At 46.9% G+C, this 19371-nt stretch overlaps 1 protein-coding gene across 3 annotated transcripts in view; it reads left to right on the forward strand.

Annotated features, from left to right (window-relative positions):
- Nucleotides 1–19371, forward strand: part of SLC24A3 (solute carrier family 24 member 3) — a 421173-nt gene that overhangs the window by 59066 nt on the left and 342736 nt on the right. For all 3 annotated transcript variants that reach the window (XM_070472206.1, XM_070472207.1, XM_020878614.2), the window contains exon 2: nucleotides 12784–12912. In XM_070472206.1, the coding sequence (XP_070328307.1) occupies nucleotides 12784–12912 (129 nt within the window). The remainder of the gene's footprint in view (nucleotides 1–12783; nucleotides 12913–19371) is intronic.

Consider the following 19371-nt stretch of genomic DNA (forward strand, 5'->3'; position numbering starts at 1 on the left):
TGAGAGAAGGGGGAGAAAAGGAAAACATCATTAGAAAATCTACACGTGGCCCCAGACCAATCACAGCTTGCCACTTGCTTTGAGAGAGACTGTTTCTAAGATGAGGCCAGGTTACCTTCGGTAGCTAACACACCTGAGTGGTCCTCAAGATACCCCTTCTGCCCTCCTTCGGGTTGGAGCTGCAGCTTCTGTGGGCAGTGCCACGTGGGTTCACACTCCGGTGCGGTGATGGTGCCACCTCAAGCCTGGCCCATGTGTCTCTCTGGTTTGAGGTGGGTCTGGTAGGTGGCATGGCCCACCTGAAAGTGCAGCTCAGAATTTGGGGGAGTACACGCTTCTGGGGCAGCCCTCAGCCAGGGGGTTATGGGAGCCATAACCTTTATCCTGCTGGAGGATGGTTTGGAGAAGAATCCTGGTGCATCTCCAGACTTCCAGTGGGCTCCGCCCTTGTTGCCATGACAGCAACTTCCATATCATCTCCCATGTATAACCCCCCTTAAAGCTCCTGTTTCCCTTCCCTTCCATGCTTTCCATGCACCCTCACTCCATTGTCCTGGGATCCCCTTCACAATAAACTACTTGCACTAAGTCTTTGTCTCAGACTCGGTTCTCAGGAAATGCAAACCAAGACACCTCCCAGAATGGCAGACCCTGCAGTTCAGTTCAGTTTAGTCGCTCAGTTGTGTCCAACTCTTTGTGACCCCATGGACTGCAGCATGCCAGGCCTCCCTTTCCGTTGCCACCTCCCGGAGTTTACTCACACTCATGTCCATTGAGTTGGTGATGCCATCCAACCATCTCATCCTCTGTCAGCCCCTTCTCCTCCTGCCCTCAATCTTTCCCAGCATCAGGGTCTTTTCAAATGAGTCAGTTCTAAACATCAGGTGCCCAAAGTATTAGAGTTTCATCTTCAACATCAGTCCTTCCAATGAATATTCAGGACTGATTTCCTTTAGGATGGACTGCTTGAGTCTCCTTGCTGTCCAAGGGACTCTCAAGAGTCTTCTCCAGCACCACAGTTCAAAAGCATCAATTCTTCTGCACTCAGCTTTCTTTATAGTCCAACTCTCACATCCATATATGACTACTAGAAAAACCATAGCTTTGACTAGACGGACCTTTGTTGGCAAAGTAATCTCTCTGCTTTTTAATATGCTGTCTACGTTGGTCATAACTTTTCTTCCAAGGAGCAAGCATCTTTTAATTTTATGGCAGCAGTCACCATCTGCAGTGATTTTGAAGCCCCCCAAAATATAGTCTGTCACTGTTTCCACTGTTTCCCCATCTATTTGCCATGAAGTGATGGAACCAGATGCCATGATCTTAGTTTTCTGAATGTTGAGTTTTAAGCCAACCTTTTCACTCTCCTATTTCACTTTCAGCAAGAGGCTCTTTAGTTCTTCTTCACTTCCTATCGTAAGGGTGGTGTCATCTGCATATCTGAGGTTATTGGTATTTCTCTTGGCAATCTTGCTTCCAGCTTGTGCTTCATCCAGCCCAGCATTTTACATGATGTACTCTGCATATAAGTTAAATAAGCAGGGTGACAGTACACAGCCTTGGCCTACTCCTTTCCCTATTTGGAACCAGTCTGTTATTCCATGTCCAGTTCTAACTTTTGCTTCCTGACCTGCATACAGATTTCTCAAGAGGCAGGTCAGGTGGTCTGGTATACCCATCTCTTTCAGAATTTTCCACAGTTTATTGTGATCTACACAGTCAAAGGCTTTGGCATCAATAAAGCAGAAGTAGATGGTTTTTCTGGAACTCTCTTGCTTTTTCGATGATCTGACAGATGTTGGCAATTTGATCTCTGGTTCCTCTGCCTTTTCTAAAATCATCTTGAGCATTTGGAAGTTCATATTTCGCATACTGTTGAAGTCTGGCATGGAGAATTTTGAGCATTACTTTACTAGCATGTGAGATGAGTGCAGTTGTGTGGTGTTTTGAGCATTCTTTGGCATTGCCTTTCTTTGGGATTGGAATGAAAACTGACCTTTTCTAGGTCTGTGGCCACTGCTGAGTTTTCCAACTTTGCTGGCATATTGAGTGCAGCACTTTCACAGCATCATCTTTTAGGATTTGAAATAGCTCAGCTGGAATTCCATCACCTCCACTAGCTTTGTTCATAGTGATGCTTCCTAAGGTCCACTTGACTTCGCATTCCAGGCTGTCTGGCTCTGGGTGAGTGATCATACCATCGTGATTATTTGGGTCATGAAGATCTTTTCTGTATAGTTCTGTGTATTCTTGCCATCTCTTCTTAATATCTTCTGCTTCAGTTAAGTCCATACCATTTCTGTCCTTTATTGTGCTCATCTTTGCATGAAATGTTCCCTTAGTATCTCTAATTTTCTTGAATAGATCTCTAGTCTTTCTCATATTGTAATATATATTTTCTATATACTTACATTTGAGCCTTGTATCTAATTTTATATTTCTAAACTTTTCTGTTTAAAAGAGGGACCTCAACATTACATAAACTTCAGTCCTCACAAAACCTGGATCCATCCCTGATTTTTATGTATCAAGAAACATAAATTTGAGGAAGAAAATAATGATTTAGTAATAGAGCAATAATAAAGATTTAACAAGAACAATAATAAAGATTTAATAATCAATTCAGTTCAGTCGACTCAGTCATGTCCAACTCTTTGCAACCCCATGGACTGCAGCACGCCAAGCCTCTCTGTCCATCGCCAACACCTACGTTTACTCAAACTCACTTCCGTTGAGTCGGTGATGCCCTCCAACCATCTCACTCTCTGTTGTCTCCTTCTCTTCCCACCTTCAATCTTTTCCAGCATTAGGGTCTTTTCAAATGAGTCAGTTCTTCACATCAGGTGGCCAAAGTTTTGGAGTTTCAGCTTCATCATCAGTCCTTCCAGTGAATATTCAGGACTGATTTCCTTTAGGATGGACTGGTTGGATCTTCTTGCTGTCCAAGGGATTTATGTATCAAGGAACATAAATTTGAGGAAGAAAGTAAAGATTTAGTAATAGAGCAATCTTGAAGATTTAATAAGAGCAATAATAAAGGTTGAATAATAGAGCAATAACAAAGAACAAAATAGAGCAAGACATTTCAATTTTACTAAAGTATTATGATTATTAATACTATTATGTTCTATGAGTACTATTTTATTGAGGACAGTGTGATTGAATATTTTAAAATCATTTTTGAAGATACTAGTTTCATACTTTGAGGTACAGCCAATTGAAAGTCAGTTTATTTTAACTAAAGGTTCAGTTTAATATTGACTTTGTGGGCTGTCCTAACTGAAATAGATAGTTCACTAAGATACACAGATCCAAATGGGAAAGAAAAAACATCATAAGCCATACCTTCTAAATCAAGACATTAATTTTTCCATCTCATCTACCAATTATGCAAAGACTTTTTGTTCACAACTTCCTACTTTTTGTAGTTTCAATCAATTAATCATGCTACTTTTCAGAAGGTGTTGAATTTACATATTTTTAACAAATGGATTCAAAACTCTGAAACTCTTTGTGTGTGGAATGTTTTTAATCAGGTAACATAATTCTGCATCCACGTTTTAAGGTGGAAAATATGACTGTTTTAGATGCTGCTGATTTCTATCATTTCTGGAAGGCAACACAGTTTCTTGATATTTGTTTTCAAAATGCTCTCTCCATAGAACAGATTTCTCTAGGAAAGTAGGTACTTTTTTACCTGATGGTTAAAATGTCACCTTAAAGGGTGCCTTGTGTGTGTTTTCTGAAAATATCTAGTAAGTGCATACATAGCTGGTGGCTACAATCATCTCAGAAGAGGTCGGCATATTTGTAGCTGTTGTCTTTTTATAGGAGAAATGCATAATTCATCTTTAAGTTCAACAGTTTAAAAGAGTTCTTTGCCAAATGATAATGAACATCCACATGGTATAAAAAGATTTCATGATCATGCCCCCATCTCATTTCAAAATAGTGTAAAAGTCTTACTATCTCAAACAGTATCTGTAAATATGCTTCTCTGAGCAGTGTATGTAAAGGGCACTTTGCTGGATGCTCTGAGAGCAAGACCCTTGCCTGCCACCTGGAGAGGCTGACTGTGCCCTTCTATTATGTTAATTATGGGACATGCTGGCATGTGGGCTCTGTGGGGGTGCTGCTGTCAGCCAGCATTATAAATATTAAATATGCATTTTTATTATTTTTAAATTGGCATGTAATACAGTTGTGGGGGTTCTCATGTTTTCTGCCCACTCTTTAAGAAGTCATGCAGCCCATCCTCCTGGGGTATACAACTCTACCGTATATTTTATAAAATCCGAGCTCAAGGACTTTAGTGGGGGGATTATTTAAGCCTTTCAGTTTTTAGATGCAGCAACTGAGCTAAAGTGATTCCACTTCTCCAAGAGCCCACAGTTGGGAACAGATCTGGCCACAGATGCCCAAGGAGGTGAATCCTGTGATCAGAAGCAGCCCATGGGGTCCTTGGAACATACCTGTTTGCTTTTAGTTAGTAGGGCAGTGGGGAAGAACGGAGCTGTTTTGAAAAGAGGAAGCTTTCAGGTCCAGCTGTCTAGACCTGATCTTCCTATGCCTTTTCAGGCAGGTGTGGAGGAAGTGGGGCTTCCAAGATGGTGTTGGTGGTAAAGAACCTGCCAACAATGCAGGATACATGGGAGATGCTGGTTGGATCCCTGGGTTGGGAAGATCCCCTAGAGGAGGGCATGGCAACCCACTCCAGTATCCTTGCCTGGAGAACCCCAGGGACACACAAACCTGGGGGGTGACAGTCCATAGGTTTGCAAACAGTAGGACATGACTGAAGCGACTTAGCATGCATGCATGCATGGCCGTCTCAGGACGGCCAGCTAGCATCTTGGATGCCGGAGCATGTCTCCTGCAGGGGCTTGTGCTCAATGAGGGGGTCCTTCTCGATCCCTGGGGACTTAGAGGTGGAGAGATCACACTGAATGCTGTCCTGGGAACTAGAAGGTGCTCAGCCGTCCCTGTCTGTGAACAAATGGGAAAAGAAAGACTCAACCCAGTACCAGGCTGCAGAGCTACCCAGATTCGAGTGTGTACACGAATCACCTGTTTAAACTCAGAGCCTCCCTGGAGGTCTGATTCCACATCTCTGACAAGCTCTCAGGGGATGCTGAGGTGGCTGGTTCAGGGACCACACGTTGGGTTTTGTCCAGGAACCTCAAATACTTGGATTCCTTTTTAGGTTTGCCACTAAAATTCCCAGGTCTGTCATTTAAATTTAGCCCCATATCAATGGGCCTGACCCCCAAAGGGTGATGCAGAATCACTGGGGATCTTTCCTGGGGATGCAGTGAAGACTCCCCAGTCCTACCAGGTGAGGGTTTGAGTGAAGCTCTGTGACAGTGTGGTGGTTGGGAGGGTGTGTGGGCTGGGCTGCGAGGGGTTGGAGTCAGGAGGGAAGGGGAGACACCGCAGCCGTCAGGACTTTGGGAGCAGTAGAGAGATGGCTGGACCTGCCCATTCCCCTCCCGTGGATGGATTTGCACGGGGGCTGTCCACGGGACCGGCCTCTTTGGATGCAGGACTCGACTGGACAGCACACGTCTGACCGCCGAGCCCAGAGTCCTGGCGTCTCACTCCTGTTCTCCACCGTAGCCCCAGCAGCACTGGACAGGGACCCTCTGCCCATGCCCTGCAGCCTCCCTCTGCATCTTATGTTCGAAAGCATTGTCTTTTGGCTAATAACACTTGAAGCTGTCTACTGGGTCCTGGGAGCAGCAGCTCAGCCTCCGCTGTGCCCTGTGCAGAGTCCGGCTCTGCCCAGTCTAGTGCTGCGTTTCTCATAAGCCCCCAGGAGATTCTCTCGCTGATGCCGGCTGAGTGCTGTGTGTGGGAGTCCTGCATTGGACAGGCATTGGTGGAAGGCTCGCGTCCCTGGGGCAGGTGGCCAGCAGTTGCTGTCCCCTCTTCCCGTCAGTTGTTCAGTTGCTCAGTCATGTCCAACTTTCGCAACCCCGTGGACCACAGCATGCCAGGCTCCCCTGTCCTTCACCATCTCCTGGCACTTGCTCAAACCCATGTCCATTGAGTTGGTGATACCATTCAACCATCTCATCCTCTGTCATTCCCTCTTCCTCCTGCCTTCAATCGTACCCAGCATCAGGGTCTTTTCTAATGAGTCAGCTCTTTGCATCAGGTGGCCAAAGTATTAGAGTTTCGGCATCAGTCTTTCCAATGAATATTCAGGATTGATTTCCTTTAGGATTGACTGGTTTGATCTCCTTGCTGTCCAAGTGACTCTCAAGAATCTTCTCCAACACCCCGGTTCAAAAGCATCAGTTCTTCTGCGCTCAGCCTTCTTTCCCATCAGAGGGACCAAGAAACCTCAACTTTCCATGGGGTTTCTCTCTTGAAGTTGGAGTGTGGTGCCTTGATACTGGAATTCATTTCGAGTGCAGCCTGGCCTGTGATCACCATCACACAACCAGAGCGCAGGAGATGGGCACCCACCTGACAGGTCATGTAGGTGCCAGAGAGAGGAGAGGTTTAAATGGAGGTCGTGGCCTTCTCTGTCCTTTTGAAAGCTTTGAGACCATGGAGGGACCAATGTCCAGGCCATAAAACCTCCGGCTTCTTCCTCTCCTGGTGAGTATGGTGGGCTCTTAGCTCTCCATGGTCTGTTCTCCTTTCCAAGGACCAAGAGCCGTGCAGAGCCATGCTTGTCTTCCGGCTGCAGAGTTGGTGTGAAGATCCTCATGCAGAGGCCAGCCCCGCCCCTGCCCTCCCCCCACATTCAACCACAGAGGGTGAGGACCATGGTGGGGGGGGGGGGCAGGAAGGGGGCTGCTGGGAGAGGGTGCAGGAGAGTCTGCAGAAGGCGGTCCCGGGGCTGCAGGCTGATGCAAACCCGCCTTTGACCCTGGGGTGAAGACCCGGGGCGCCCAGAGTGGAGACAGCTGTGTAAACCGCAGGGTGGGGTATTTATAGCTCAGCGGGGCCAGCTCTGTGGCCACAGGCTCTGTCTCTTGTTCTGTTCACCGAGTTTCCTGGACGTGCTGTCCTCAGGGTCGCATGAGGCTCTCTGCAAGACTCCACTTGCTGTCCAGAGTGTTTCTCTCCATCCCTGTTTTCAAGAAGAAATGCTGTGTCCCGGTTCTGGGGCAGGGGAGAGTTAATACGATCCATCAAGGGGGCCTGCTGACCCCCAGAGGCCACTTCCCCTGGGCTCCTGAGCTCCCGGCTGAGGTGGGACACACTCGCCTGGACTTTGGAGTTGGATCTGGGCTGGGGTCCCAGCTGGCTGCTTTATCCCACCAGTGAAAGGGGTGAAACCCTGGGGAGAGCATGGAGGGAGAAGGGGCAGGATGGTGGTTGGGCACATGGGCCGGAGGCTGGGGGACCGTTCTCATGCTGCTGCAGCAAAGCCTCATCTGAAAGGGGTCCTCCCCCCATGGGAGGTGGGGTGGCGGTAGCCCCACCTCTCTGCCAGGCTTAGGGCCCTATTTGGGACGAGGACAAAGTGTGGTATTTATTTAGTCTTAGGATGAAGCTGGGGGGCCTGGGGCACCCGAGGAATCCCATTCTTTGGGGCTCAATATCCTTGGGCTTTCCAGGCCCTGGTCACAGAGGGGAGGAAGGGGGGGAGGAGAGAGAGGGAGAGAGCACACAGCTCTGTAATGGAAACTTGGCTCCCAGCCCCACGCTTTCTTTAATGCCTGTGCTTGAGTCTCGTGTCGGGAACCTCTTTCCTCCAGCAGGTACGCTGAGCTACCTCCACAGCCCACTCCTGTCCCGCTGTTCGGAGCTGGTGACACAGGACACATGAGCCTGCTGCCTCCCTCTTCACCCTCCCCCACCCTGGATTAATTAGGTCAACTCGTAACTTCCAGGGCCTGGCAGGAGGAGCCAGGAACATGGTGGAGGGGGGCCAAGGGGTTTTGTTGACGTTGCTCAAGCGTAGCTTCATGGAGCAGCAGGCCCTGCGGAGCGGAGAAGTCCAGGGAAGCTAGGGGTGAGGAGGGGAGAGAAGCGGGCACCTCCCCAAAGACCTCTGCTTTCCCCACTGGCCACCCGCCCCTGCTCCCTGAATCTGAGACTGTAACCCTCCATGTCGTGACTAAGAGACCAGCTGAGTCTCTGAGAAATCCACACTAAGCCAAGCATCCTACATCCAGTGGGGTTCAGGACCATTTTCTTTCATGTGTGTGATGCTTTCTTTCCAGTGATGCTCCTGCCTCGTCACTGTTCCTAAGAGTTTCTGGGGGAAGGAGACCCCATGAGATGATGTCACCTGTTGTAAGGTGCAGGCTGCCTCATGCATCTGTCTTGTGATAGCTGAGTAACACGGCCAGATGGATTCTGTCCTCTCCAGGGATCTACCAAGAAGGTGGCCTTTGGGGATCCCCAGGCCTGGATTCAGATCCCTGTTTTGTTCCTCTTTGCTTGCTCTGTGACCGTGGGCAAGTCTTTTAACCTCTTTGTGCTTAGTTTTCCTTATTTGCAATCGGAGTTAACAGTTCTAAAAGAAGACTGTTGAGATGAAACATAGTGAAGAATGGAAAATTCTTTGCACAAAATAGACACTCAATAAATGGCTGTTGTGATGATCGTTAACTGGTGGTAGATGTGGCCATGGGTTGGCTCTGAGTTTAGGCAGATCACTTCTACTGTAACTTATTTACTCCAGAGGAAGGTTGACCTGAGAACCAACTGCCCCTTCCTACCTCTCCAGCAATTTTGTGAGGGCAGAGGAAATGGGGTGTCATATTGTCACATGTGGTCCTCAGTGGGAAGTGAGTGAACACAATGCTTTTTTTTCATCACTGTTATGTTCTCAGACTCTGGTCTCTGCATCCGTGTATCAGTGGTCAGTGCTCAAATATATTTTTGTTGGGATTAAAGTTTGTAGATTTTGGAATCCAGAGGCACTGCCTTAATAGTCTCTAATTCCTGAAGCTATTGAATCATTGTGTAAAAAATCCTCTCATTTTCTGCTACAATAGCTGGCTTTATTTTTACATCTCTTAATTGGTATCAGCTTTTCTCTCAGAATTACAGAACTATGGAAATTTGGCCTGAGAAAGAACTTTGGGAGTCACTGGAAGGGATGCTCTTGCTTCTTTGCAAAATGTTGGAGTCTTCCTGAATGTTAGAATTGCAGCCCCTCAGGACACTTTTCTTTGACCCAGATTATGAGAGCAGAGAGGTCAATCTGTTGGTCTCATGCAGGTGGGACGATGCCCCTGGCATCCTGCCTGCATCACTTGTCCTCACATCTTCGGTACAACTTTCAACACCTGTGTCTAATTATCTAAGGCCATTTACTGGGTACCAGAGTCCATCTGGATTGGAAGTGCCAGGGAATTAATGTCCCCTGGGAATAGCCTTCATTCAACCCATGGCAGACCAAGAGCAAGTGAGTAAATACACCAGCTCCCTCACCCTCTGGGTGTCTGAGTTGCATACCTACACTGTCCCCTAGAGCTTTCCAGAGGGGTCAAGCTCTAGTTCATGCATTTTAGCTTCAGACTTGAAACACACCTCCACTGGCTGGCTCCCCACCCTGTTCCATTGCCCTGTCCCCCATGAGTGCTTCCTGGGATCACCGCCCCCAGGTAAACTACCTGTGCTCAAGTCTCTGTCCTCAGGGGCTGCTTCTGTGGAAACCCAGCCTGAGACAAACGAGGTGTCTTTCTTCACACTCTGAGATTGTTTAGGATAATATGGTGTTTTAAGTCTGCTTATTGAATTTTGACGCCATTGACCTTATTCCTTTTTTATGAATTTTTGCAATATTTTTTTCTCTGCTTGTCACTATCCTTAATCCTAAGAATTAACCATTCAGGTAAATCAGACTATACACGTGTCTTGCTTTGACCTTGAAATATCTTTAGGATTGTCTTCACAATTTTGGTTAAACTGATATATCTGGTCACCATATAGGTATTTTGTATTTCAGTCTTAAGTTATGGTTTATTCTAGTTGGGCTGCATATGCAACTTTTTTTTTTTTTGCTTCTCTCTGTAGCGCATGGGATCTTAGTTCTCCAACCAGGGGTTGAACACACAGCCCCTGCCTTGGAAACACAGTCTATATATATATATATATATATATATATGTAGAGAGAGAGAGAGAATAAACCTAGGGGCTCTTCTGGCTAATGTGTAAAGTTGTAATTAGCTGCTTGATAAATTTACATGTGGGAACAGATTCCAGTTGATTGAAAAAGACCTCAGTGCATGAGCTGCAGGCTTATATGTGTCCTGTTGGCTTAGGTGAGATGCCCACATGTATGGTGATTTCCAGAAACTTCCACAAGTCTTACTGTATCCATTCACTGAGTGGGAATGGTGACTCCAGCATGAACTTCCTGAGCACCTACTCTGAGCCAGCAGTGATTTGGTGTCAGAGAGACAGCAGTGGACCCAGGAGACAGTGATCAGGCTCCATCTTTCTTTCCAGGGCAGTGTCACGAGGTTCCAGTTACATAATGAAAGTGACATCATTTGAGAAACTAAAATTGCCATGGAAATAGAGGAGAGGGTATGATGACCTTCAGCTCTTCACTGACCATTTCAGAACACTAGGTTGGTATAGCTGGGTGGGGCCCAGTCTCTGGCCTTTCATAAAGGCCACTGGTTCCATGAATTAGACTCTTGTCTTTTTCTTATATCCATTTTCTGACCATAGCAACTCTGGACACTCAAGAGGTAGCCAAAGCTTCGTGTCATGTCTTTCTTGAGTTCCAAACCACTAGAGAGAGCCACCTGTGTGCTGTTTCCAAAACCCAAGGACTCTCTGAGGTCCTGCTCTGTTGTTATTTTACATTTGTCCTCAGTTCAGTTCAGTCACTCAGTCGTGTCCGACTCTTTGCGACCCCATGGATCGCAGCACGCCAGGCCTCCCTGTCCATCATCAACTCCCGGAGTTTACTCAGACTCATGTCTATCGAGTCGGTGATGCCATCCAGCCATCTCATCCCCTGTCGTCCCTTTCTCCTCCTGCCCCCAAACCCTCCCAGCATCAGGGTCTTTTCCAATGAATCAACTCTTCACATGAGGTGGCCAAAGTACTGGAGTTTCAGCTTCAGCATCAGTCCTTCCAATGAACAACCAGGACTGATCTCCTTTAGGATGGACAGGTTGGATCTCCTTGTAGTCCAAGGGACTCTCAAGAGTCTTCTCCAACACCACAGTTCAAAAGCATCAATTTTTCAGCGCTCAGCTTTCTTCACAGTCTAACTCTCCTGCATGATTAAAAAAAATTTTTTTTACATGATTTGTCCATAGTGGTCAAGGCCATTGGCACCTCTGTCCTTTTTGAAATTCTCTTTTTGCTTACCTTCTGTGACACCACTTCCCTTGCTCTTTTCTTTCTTTTCATGATCTCTTGCTGAAGGCTTTGACTCTACTTTCTCTGGAGGAATGCTGAATTTCCCATGGTTTCTTCTTCCATTTCCTTCTCCTTAGGAAACCCCATTCATACACATGCTGTATGCTTCACTGCTTGTTTATGGCTCTCCTGATGTTCTGAGTAGCTGAACTGTTGCCCTGCAGTGTCTGTACCCACATTATCCGGGCAGCACACCACCCTGTGGATGGTCCACGGACACTTCAGATTCAACACATCCTGAGCAGAAGGCACCACATTGTCCCCTCCATGCCCCTCCGTGTCTGTTCTTTGTCCTGACACTTCCATCCCCATGGTCGTCTCAGCCGGAGACCTCAGCCCTACTCGTGCATTCAGTGATCAACTTTCCCCTGGTTCGTGCTCTTCATCTCATGTTTGTGGAAATCTTGTTATGTAGGATTCGTTAGCCTAGGCTCTGGGCATGTTGACATGGTGTCTTAGCCTGGGTGATCCGAGAAGCAGATCCTGAACAGGTGTTCAATTATAGGCGGTTTATTTTGGAGGTGATTCAAGGAAATACTGAATATAAATATCTTTTTTGTTTTTCTTTTGGCCTCACCACATGGCTTGTTAATCTTAGTTCTGCCACCAGGAATCGAACCTGGGCCCCAGCAGTGAAAGTGCAGAGTCCTCATCGCTAGACTACCAGGGAATTCCCTTCAAAGACATACAGGTTGGGGAGCAGATGCTGGTGATCAGGAGCCAGTCTTACTGACTTAGTGGACCCAACTGGGCCCTTTCTTTTCCCAAGTCCACATTCATTGAGGTCACATTGGTAGCTTGAAATTGGACATGGTGAGAATTTAATTTATACCATGGAAATTGACCAGTGGCTACAAGTCAGGACTTTTCCTACAGAGAACTGGTTGTTCAGCATTTCTCAGCATGTCACTGGGGGCAGAGAATTAAGACAGGGAATGCATGCATGCTCAGTTGCTTTAGTTGTGTCTGACTCTTTGCGATCCCATGGACTGTAGCCCACCAGGCTCCTCTGTCCATGGGATTCTCCAGGCAGGAACACTGGAGTGGGTTGCCATTTTCTCCTCCAGGATGACAGCTAATAAAGTGTGCTTTATCAGGAGAGTCGCCCTGAAGACATCTGGAGAGTCATCCCAGTGGAGTAGACTGGAATCTGGATTAGAACACACACTTCACTCATCCCTCTGGAGCAGTGAGGTGTTTATACACCGCCCTCTAGCAGTCATTGACTGAGGGCTGCCGCTGGGGGCCCGGCAGGATCCAGCACTGGAGAAGCCCCCCTGGAATTAGAGACAGGATGCTGAGCGTAGTTGTCAGAGGTGTCAGGGCTGTCGGCGGGACTGAGTGCTGATGGCTGAAGGCGCTGGGCACCCAGCGTGGGCAAGGGTCACACTAGCTGTAAGTGATGTGTGGCTGTGGTCTCTTTCTCCCCAGACCTGAACTTTATGGACTTCATTGGGCAAGACACACAGTGGACCGTGGGGAGGAAGTTAATGCAGGTGAATGACTCACTAACTTCAGAAGATACAGGACTGCGGAGCAGCAAGAACTGCACTGAACCAGGTAAGATGGTGGCCACATTGGGGCCTTTATACTGGGGATGGGGCTACTGGTGGTGGTCATAGCCCAGGAGGAGCCGGATCTGTGGTTTTCCTCTGAGTTCTGATCCAGAGAGACTCTGAGGACATTAGGGGCAGGTGTCTAAGAAATGCAAAGGCAAGATCCCTGGGGGACAATTTAGGTGTGTTTCTACCTCTGTGTTTGTTTCCTTGGGCAGTGGGGTAGAAGGTGAGTCAAATTCCTGGTCTAAAATATGGATGCTGGTGCCATCCCGAGGGCCACTAAGCCAGGAGCAGGTGGGTGAGGATGGCCTGTGGTCATCTTCGCTTTGATGCCCGGAGTCCTCTCTGCCTGGTTTTTAATTGAGAGCCTTGTTTCTGTCACAGTAAAGGCACAGGTGTTGAACCAGACCCTCACCTCTGATGTTGAGCTTCTTGGAAGAAATGGATGTTCGTTTGTCAGCAGTTATATTTGATATAACAAATAGAATATGCCTTTCCTCAGAACATTTTACCTCTAATGTTTTTGAACTTTTAAGAGACAACTAACAGAAGGGGATCAAAGGGACTTGGGATGACCAGAACTCAGCTCAGCCAGACTTTGGCCAAGGCAGGTGGCCTCTGGATGGATGAAGTCCGCTTGTTTAAATCAGGCGGCAGGCACCCTGTCTGAAAAGGGCCAGAGAGCAAATATGCTAGGCTTTGAAGACCTGATACTGTGTCTATAGTACATGTTTACTATTTAATTTTATTTTTAATTAGAGGAAATTGCTTTACAGTACTATGATGGTTTCTGCCACACATCAGCATGAATCAGCCATAGGTAAATATCCCTCCCCATCCCCTCTCTAGATTGTCACAGGCAGCACTGAAACATCTTCATTGCTGTGTGTAAAATGGAGAGCCAGTGGGAGTTTGCTGTTTGATGCAGGGAGCCCAAAGCCTGTGCTCTGTCTATATTTTTAAAGCTTTTTATAATCTTTAAAAATTAAAAAAAAAAAACTTTTTAGCTCATGGGATGTACTGGGCCTATGGCCATATTGTCAGCCCTGACATGGAGTTCTCTGATCTTTTGTGGGCGGGGCAGGGGTGGTTCTTCCTTCCTTACGTGGTAGTCTTGGGCCTCAAGTGTGCCCCCTTTAAGGGCCTGGGAGCTCAACCACCCAGTGACCCTACATGCAAACGCTGGCCTCATTTTAAGCATCAGCCTAGATGGACATATGCAATCTTCATTGCAGCCCAAATAACCTTAGCCCTTGGGTTACAGAAGGTGAAATTGCGTGTCTGTGATTTTTTTGGGAAGATGGATCAAGGTTCCCTTTCCGACGGTTGGAAAGAACTAAAAATAGATTACCCTTCCCTGCCAAAAAACAGCCTACAACCTGACATAATCTATATTCCTTAAGTTGGAGAGTAAAAGCGTCCCTGTCGAAAGAATACCCTTCACTGAAGCACGTGAGGGCTGCGTGAGCAACAAGTGAAAGCCGGGTCAAAGGTTTAAGTGCCATTACTGTGTGGCCAGAGCTGCGTGTCTCCTGGGAGGTGGGCTTCTGTGGGAGGGCCTGGCCCAAGGGGAGTGGCAGGGATGCTTCAGGTCACTGCTGTGCTGGTAACCCTGTTTGCCGATCGGGTCTTACAGTCGAAGGTGTGTCAGCATCATTTTGCAGTGAGAATGCTGGTGGTGACTGGGACGTCAGGAGACAGGAGATTCAGTTCTAGGAGCCCAGCCTTGCCGCGGGCACACCTTTGGATGTGAAAGAATGGTGTCAGACAAGGTACAGAGCCCAGCTCTGGGACTGGGGTCCAGCTCTGTGCAGGGCCAAGCAATGGAGGCTTCTGTTCCCTGGAGTTGGGACTGTGTTTTGGGGGAGATGGTGCTGGCTCGCTGTGAGTGGCATTGCTGACTGTTTCACAGAAGGCATTTCTCAGAGTGGCAGGTGTAAAAGAATAAGGCACGTGAAATGCCATCGCGAGACAGGAATGACTCAGCTCACAGGCAGAACAGATGTCCAGCTAAGAAGAGCTGAAGCCAGCACCTGTTGGTGTTGGCAAGAAAGGGGGGCACAGGGCAAGGAGGAGAGGAGAGATCCAGTGGGGGGGCGGCAGTGGTGGGGGGTGGCAACAGACAAGAGCTCTCTGTCCTGCAGCTCCAGTGCAGGCTGGAAGCAGCCTTCTGGACCAGCCTCCTTGCTGTTCACGATGGTGTCACAGAGCAGGGCACTCACAGCTCCCAGGGATGGTGTCGGGGCTCCCTCTGTGCCCAGCGCTGAGTGTCCACATGGGGACCTGAGTGTGTGGGGGCCAGAGTGCCCAAGGGAAGCACAGTGTCAGGGTCACAGGCAGGAGTTAACTTGGCTCTTGTTGTGAAGTATGCCTGGTGCCCTCTGATGTCACAGGGATTCTCAGGCTGTGTCCTTGGAACCCCTGGCTGGAGAGGCCATCAGAATGAAATTGACTGGGAGGCTGGTGATGGGTTGACTTGTGTTCTGGTTGTGGGAACGGTTGGGGGACAGGGCTGGCTTGCTTCCTCACTTGGGAAGCAGACTTAGTTTAACCCTCTGTCCCTTCCATTGCATGAGTGCAGAATAGGAACTCACAAACTCTTCCACCCCTAAGACGCCAGGTCCAGTTCCCCTTAGTAAGTCACTGCTTTGTGTTCCCGGAATTCTGTGTCCTACTGCCCTCCCCATCCTTTTATCCCTCTGCCATCCATGTTCCCCTCCTCCCCCCTCCTTCCTCCCCCTCTCCCTTCCCCGCTCCCTCTCTTTGATAACCAGGAAGTCAGATCATGGTCCAGGGGACAACCAGGATCCCTGGCCCATTGGACAGTGGCTGTGCTATCTTTGTGGGTGTGGCGAGCTTGATATGGCTGCCACTTTTCATAGGACAGCTGCCACTTTAAAGACATGTAAGGGACTTCCCTGGTGGCATAGTGGGTAAGATTCCACCTGCTGATGCAGGGGACCCAGGTTTGATCCCTGGTCAGGGAAGATCTCACATGCCATGGAGCAACCTGTGAGCTGCCACTACTGAGCCCACCTGCCCAGAGCCTGTGCTCCACAACAGAAGAAGCCCCCACAATGAGTAGCCTGAGCATGACAGCAAAGAGTAGCCCCTCCTCACTGCAACTGGAGAAAGCCCATGAGGCAATGAAGACTCAGTGCTTTCATAAATAGATAAATAAAAAAGACATCTAAGATTTTTTTTTTTGAATTTTTCTTTTAAATGGCATTCTTCCCTGCCCCCTCAAGGACCTGGTTTTGGTGAAAATTTGTAATTTTTCCCTCCAGATCTGTATGAAAAAGACTGAGGTCCAGGCTCTAATTTTTCTGTCATCGTTCCAGCCCTCTGAGAATTTTTAAGGTTGTTTTCTTAGCCTGACATTGCCAATTTCATCTCGAGCCCGGAAACATTGTCTTTTGGCAAATGACACTTGAAACTGTTTACTCAGATGAACTATTATGAGAAATTTAACTTTGAATAAATTCGATCCATGGAAAATTAAGTCAGCTAAATGTAATACTGAGGGTGGTAGACAACTGTAGCAGAGAGGGATTCTTGGGAATGTATGTTGGTACACTTTGCAGAATTTTATTCTACACTTTGCAGTCTGCCTCCGGAAAAAAAAATCTATCATCTTTTGGTTTTTAGTTCTTTGGTATTTTAAGGAAATGAGCTTTTCCTCAGAGTGCCTCTTTCAAAGAAACTTAGAAAGAAGGAAGCTATTTAAAATGAGAGCCTTTGGTGTGGGCATCACTCTGAGATACTGCATTTCCCTTTTTAAAAAAGTTTATTGGAATAAAGTTGGTTTGCTATGTTGTGTTAGTTTCAGGTGTACAACAAAGTGGTTCAGTTACACATATACATATATACATCCCTTTTCAGATTGTTTTCTCATGTAGTTGTCACAGAATATTGAGTAGAGTTCCCTGTGCTGTACAGTAGGTCCTGTGGGTTATCTGTCTTATAATAAGGGTCGCTATGTTCATCCCAAGCTCCTGATTTATCCCTTCCCCTGCATTTTTCTGTTGATAGCCATAAGTTTGCTTTTGACATCTGAAGGTCTGTTTCTGTTTCCATTTTCTTCTGATAAAGGGCTCTGTTCCCTCTCTCTGCCTGACTTGCTGGGTCTGAGGTCTCTGGGCACAGGGAAGCTACCTTGAGCTTGTGCTTCAGGACAGAGGCCGGCAGGCCCTGACCCCATGGGGCTGTGCAAGAGTCGTTACTGGATCAGGTGGCTGTTTACTGGAATGGCCAGAAACCGCAGAGTCTAAGAGTCAAATTTGAACCATCCTAGAGGAGGGAAGTCAGGTCAGGATGGGAGAAGCAGTTCAAGGGGAAGTCCAAATGTAGGTGTGGACCATGAACAGAACCTGGGGGCCAGGCTCAGATGCACAAGCAAGTGAAGGCTGGTTTAGCTGCAGGTCGTGTGCACAGGGAGGGGTGGGATCCTGCTGTTTTTGAGTTTAAAACATAACATCAGGGTCAGCTGGTTTAATACCATGAGACTGGATATGACCAATCTACAAAGCATGAAAGGTCCAAATCTCTCACCATTTTCATAAAGAAAAAAATGAATGACCTGTCTGAGGTCACAGGGCATTTCCAGAAGCAGAGCAGGGCCCCTAGTTGTCCCACATGGATAATCAAATACATATCGATAATTATCTAGAAAATCTGACATTTGCATCATTTAGAAAACACGGTCCTGTAGAAATATAACGCAAGCTACAGATATAATTTCGAGATTCCTAGTAGCTACATTAAAATCATAAAAGGAAACAGATGAAGTTAATTTTAATACTATATTTTCTTTAACCAAATATTTCCAGAATATGAGGAATGACAATTTTCAATCGCCTTAATGTTTTATCCCTGAGTTTGAACCCAGGAAACAACTAAGATTATTTTTAAAAGCCTTAAAATGTATACTTCATTGGACTAGCTCACATAACAGTTCTCTAACTTCTCTCTACAGTTATAATTTTCATAATGATTCAAACAATAGCTGTGGACATTCTTAAGTGGAACACCTTGGAAACCCATTGTGATCTGCTCTTCAATTTTCATTAAGTTCTTATACTGAATTAGGGCAACAGCAGCTGCTGTAACAAGTAAGTCCTTCAGACTTAGGGGTTTAACACAAAAGAAATTTCTTTCTCATGTGAAGTTCTGGTCTGTGGGTGGCCCTGTTGCTAGAGGTGGTCTGTGCGCTCTGAAATTTCCATTTTGAGGCTTCACTCTTTTCACCCTTGGTTTCCAAGGTCGCTGTGTTTCTCTGCTTGAAGAGGAAAGAACAGGGGGCTTGTTCATAGCTGGGTTTTATGGACCAGACCCTCCCTCCTGCTCACATTCTGCTGATCAGGGCTCAGGCAAGACCACTTATAACTGTGAGAGAGACTTCTCCCATTCCCCTGGAAGAAGAGAAAGCAGGTTTTCCCCCCAAACTCATTTCTTATTGAAAAAAAACAAATGTCTCAATTTTGCTTTATGCTTATTTTATTTCAAAAGCAATATACTCCCTGTAGACAAAAATCCTAACCTAAACTTATGTCTTCTGAGGCTGGCTTAGCCAGTAAAGAATTTGCCTGCAATGCAGGAGACCCAGGTTTGATCTCTGGGTCAGGAAGATCCCCTGGAGAAAAGAGAGGCTACCCACTGCACTGTTTTTGTCTGGCGAATTCTATGGACAGAGGAACGTGGTGGGCTACAGTCTTGGGGTCAAAAAGAGTCGCCTGAGCGCCTAACACAACACTAGCTCTTGGTTTAACTTTCATGGTTCTCACCTGGTCAGGTGACACACTTCGATTCTCTTTTCACCTTGAGAGGGTCACAAGTCAGTAGAAATTATCTCAGGTGTGTCTGCTTGCAATTTGCATCTTTTCTTTGTAAATGCAAGGAGTGTAGGAAAAATAACGGATGGTTGAGGATGTGTGAAATCATTGGTGAAATGTGGAAAGAGCTTGGGTTTCAGAGTAAATCCTAAGTCTCTGTTATGTTGCTTTCAACTTGTGTGATGTTAGGTGAGTTTCCTGAATTCTTTGAATCTCTTTTCCTCCATCTGTAAAATGCATATTTAGATGCTCACACCATGAAGTGAACTAAGCTTCATAAAACAGCAAAAGTATAGGATGGTTGGATGGCATCATCAACTCAATGGACATGAGTTTGAGCAGGTTTCAGGAGATAAAGAAAGACAGGGAAGCCTGGCGTGTTGCAGTTCATGGAGTTGCAGAGTCAGACACGGTTTAGTGACTCAGCAACAATAAATGGTGGCTATGTTATCTTTGTCACTAGAAAGATCCTTAAGGATCTTAAGAGAAGAATCAATATTTATTCTCTAAAAATGCTTGAGGGACTTCCTTGATGGTCCAACCATTAAGACTTCTCGCTTCCACTGCGAGGGGTGTGGACTTGATCCCTGGTAGGGGAACTAAGATCCTGCGTGCCAGGTGGTGAGGCC

The sequence above is a fragment of the Odocoileus virginianus genome, chromosome 9, assembly GCF_023699985.2.
Source record: "Odocoileus virginianus isolate 20LAN1187 ecotype Illinois chromosome 9, Ovbor_1.2, whole genome shotgun sequence".
In the NCBI taxonomy this organism is placed as follows: Eukaryota; Metazoa; Chordata; class Mammalia; order Artiodactyla; family Cervidae; genus Odocoileus; species Odocoileus virginianus.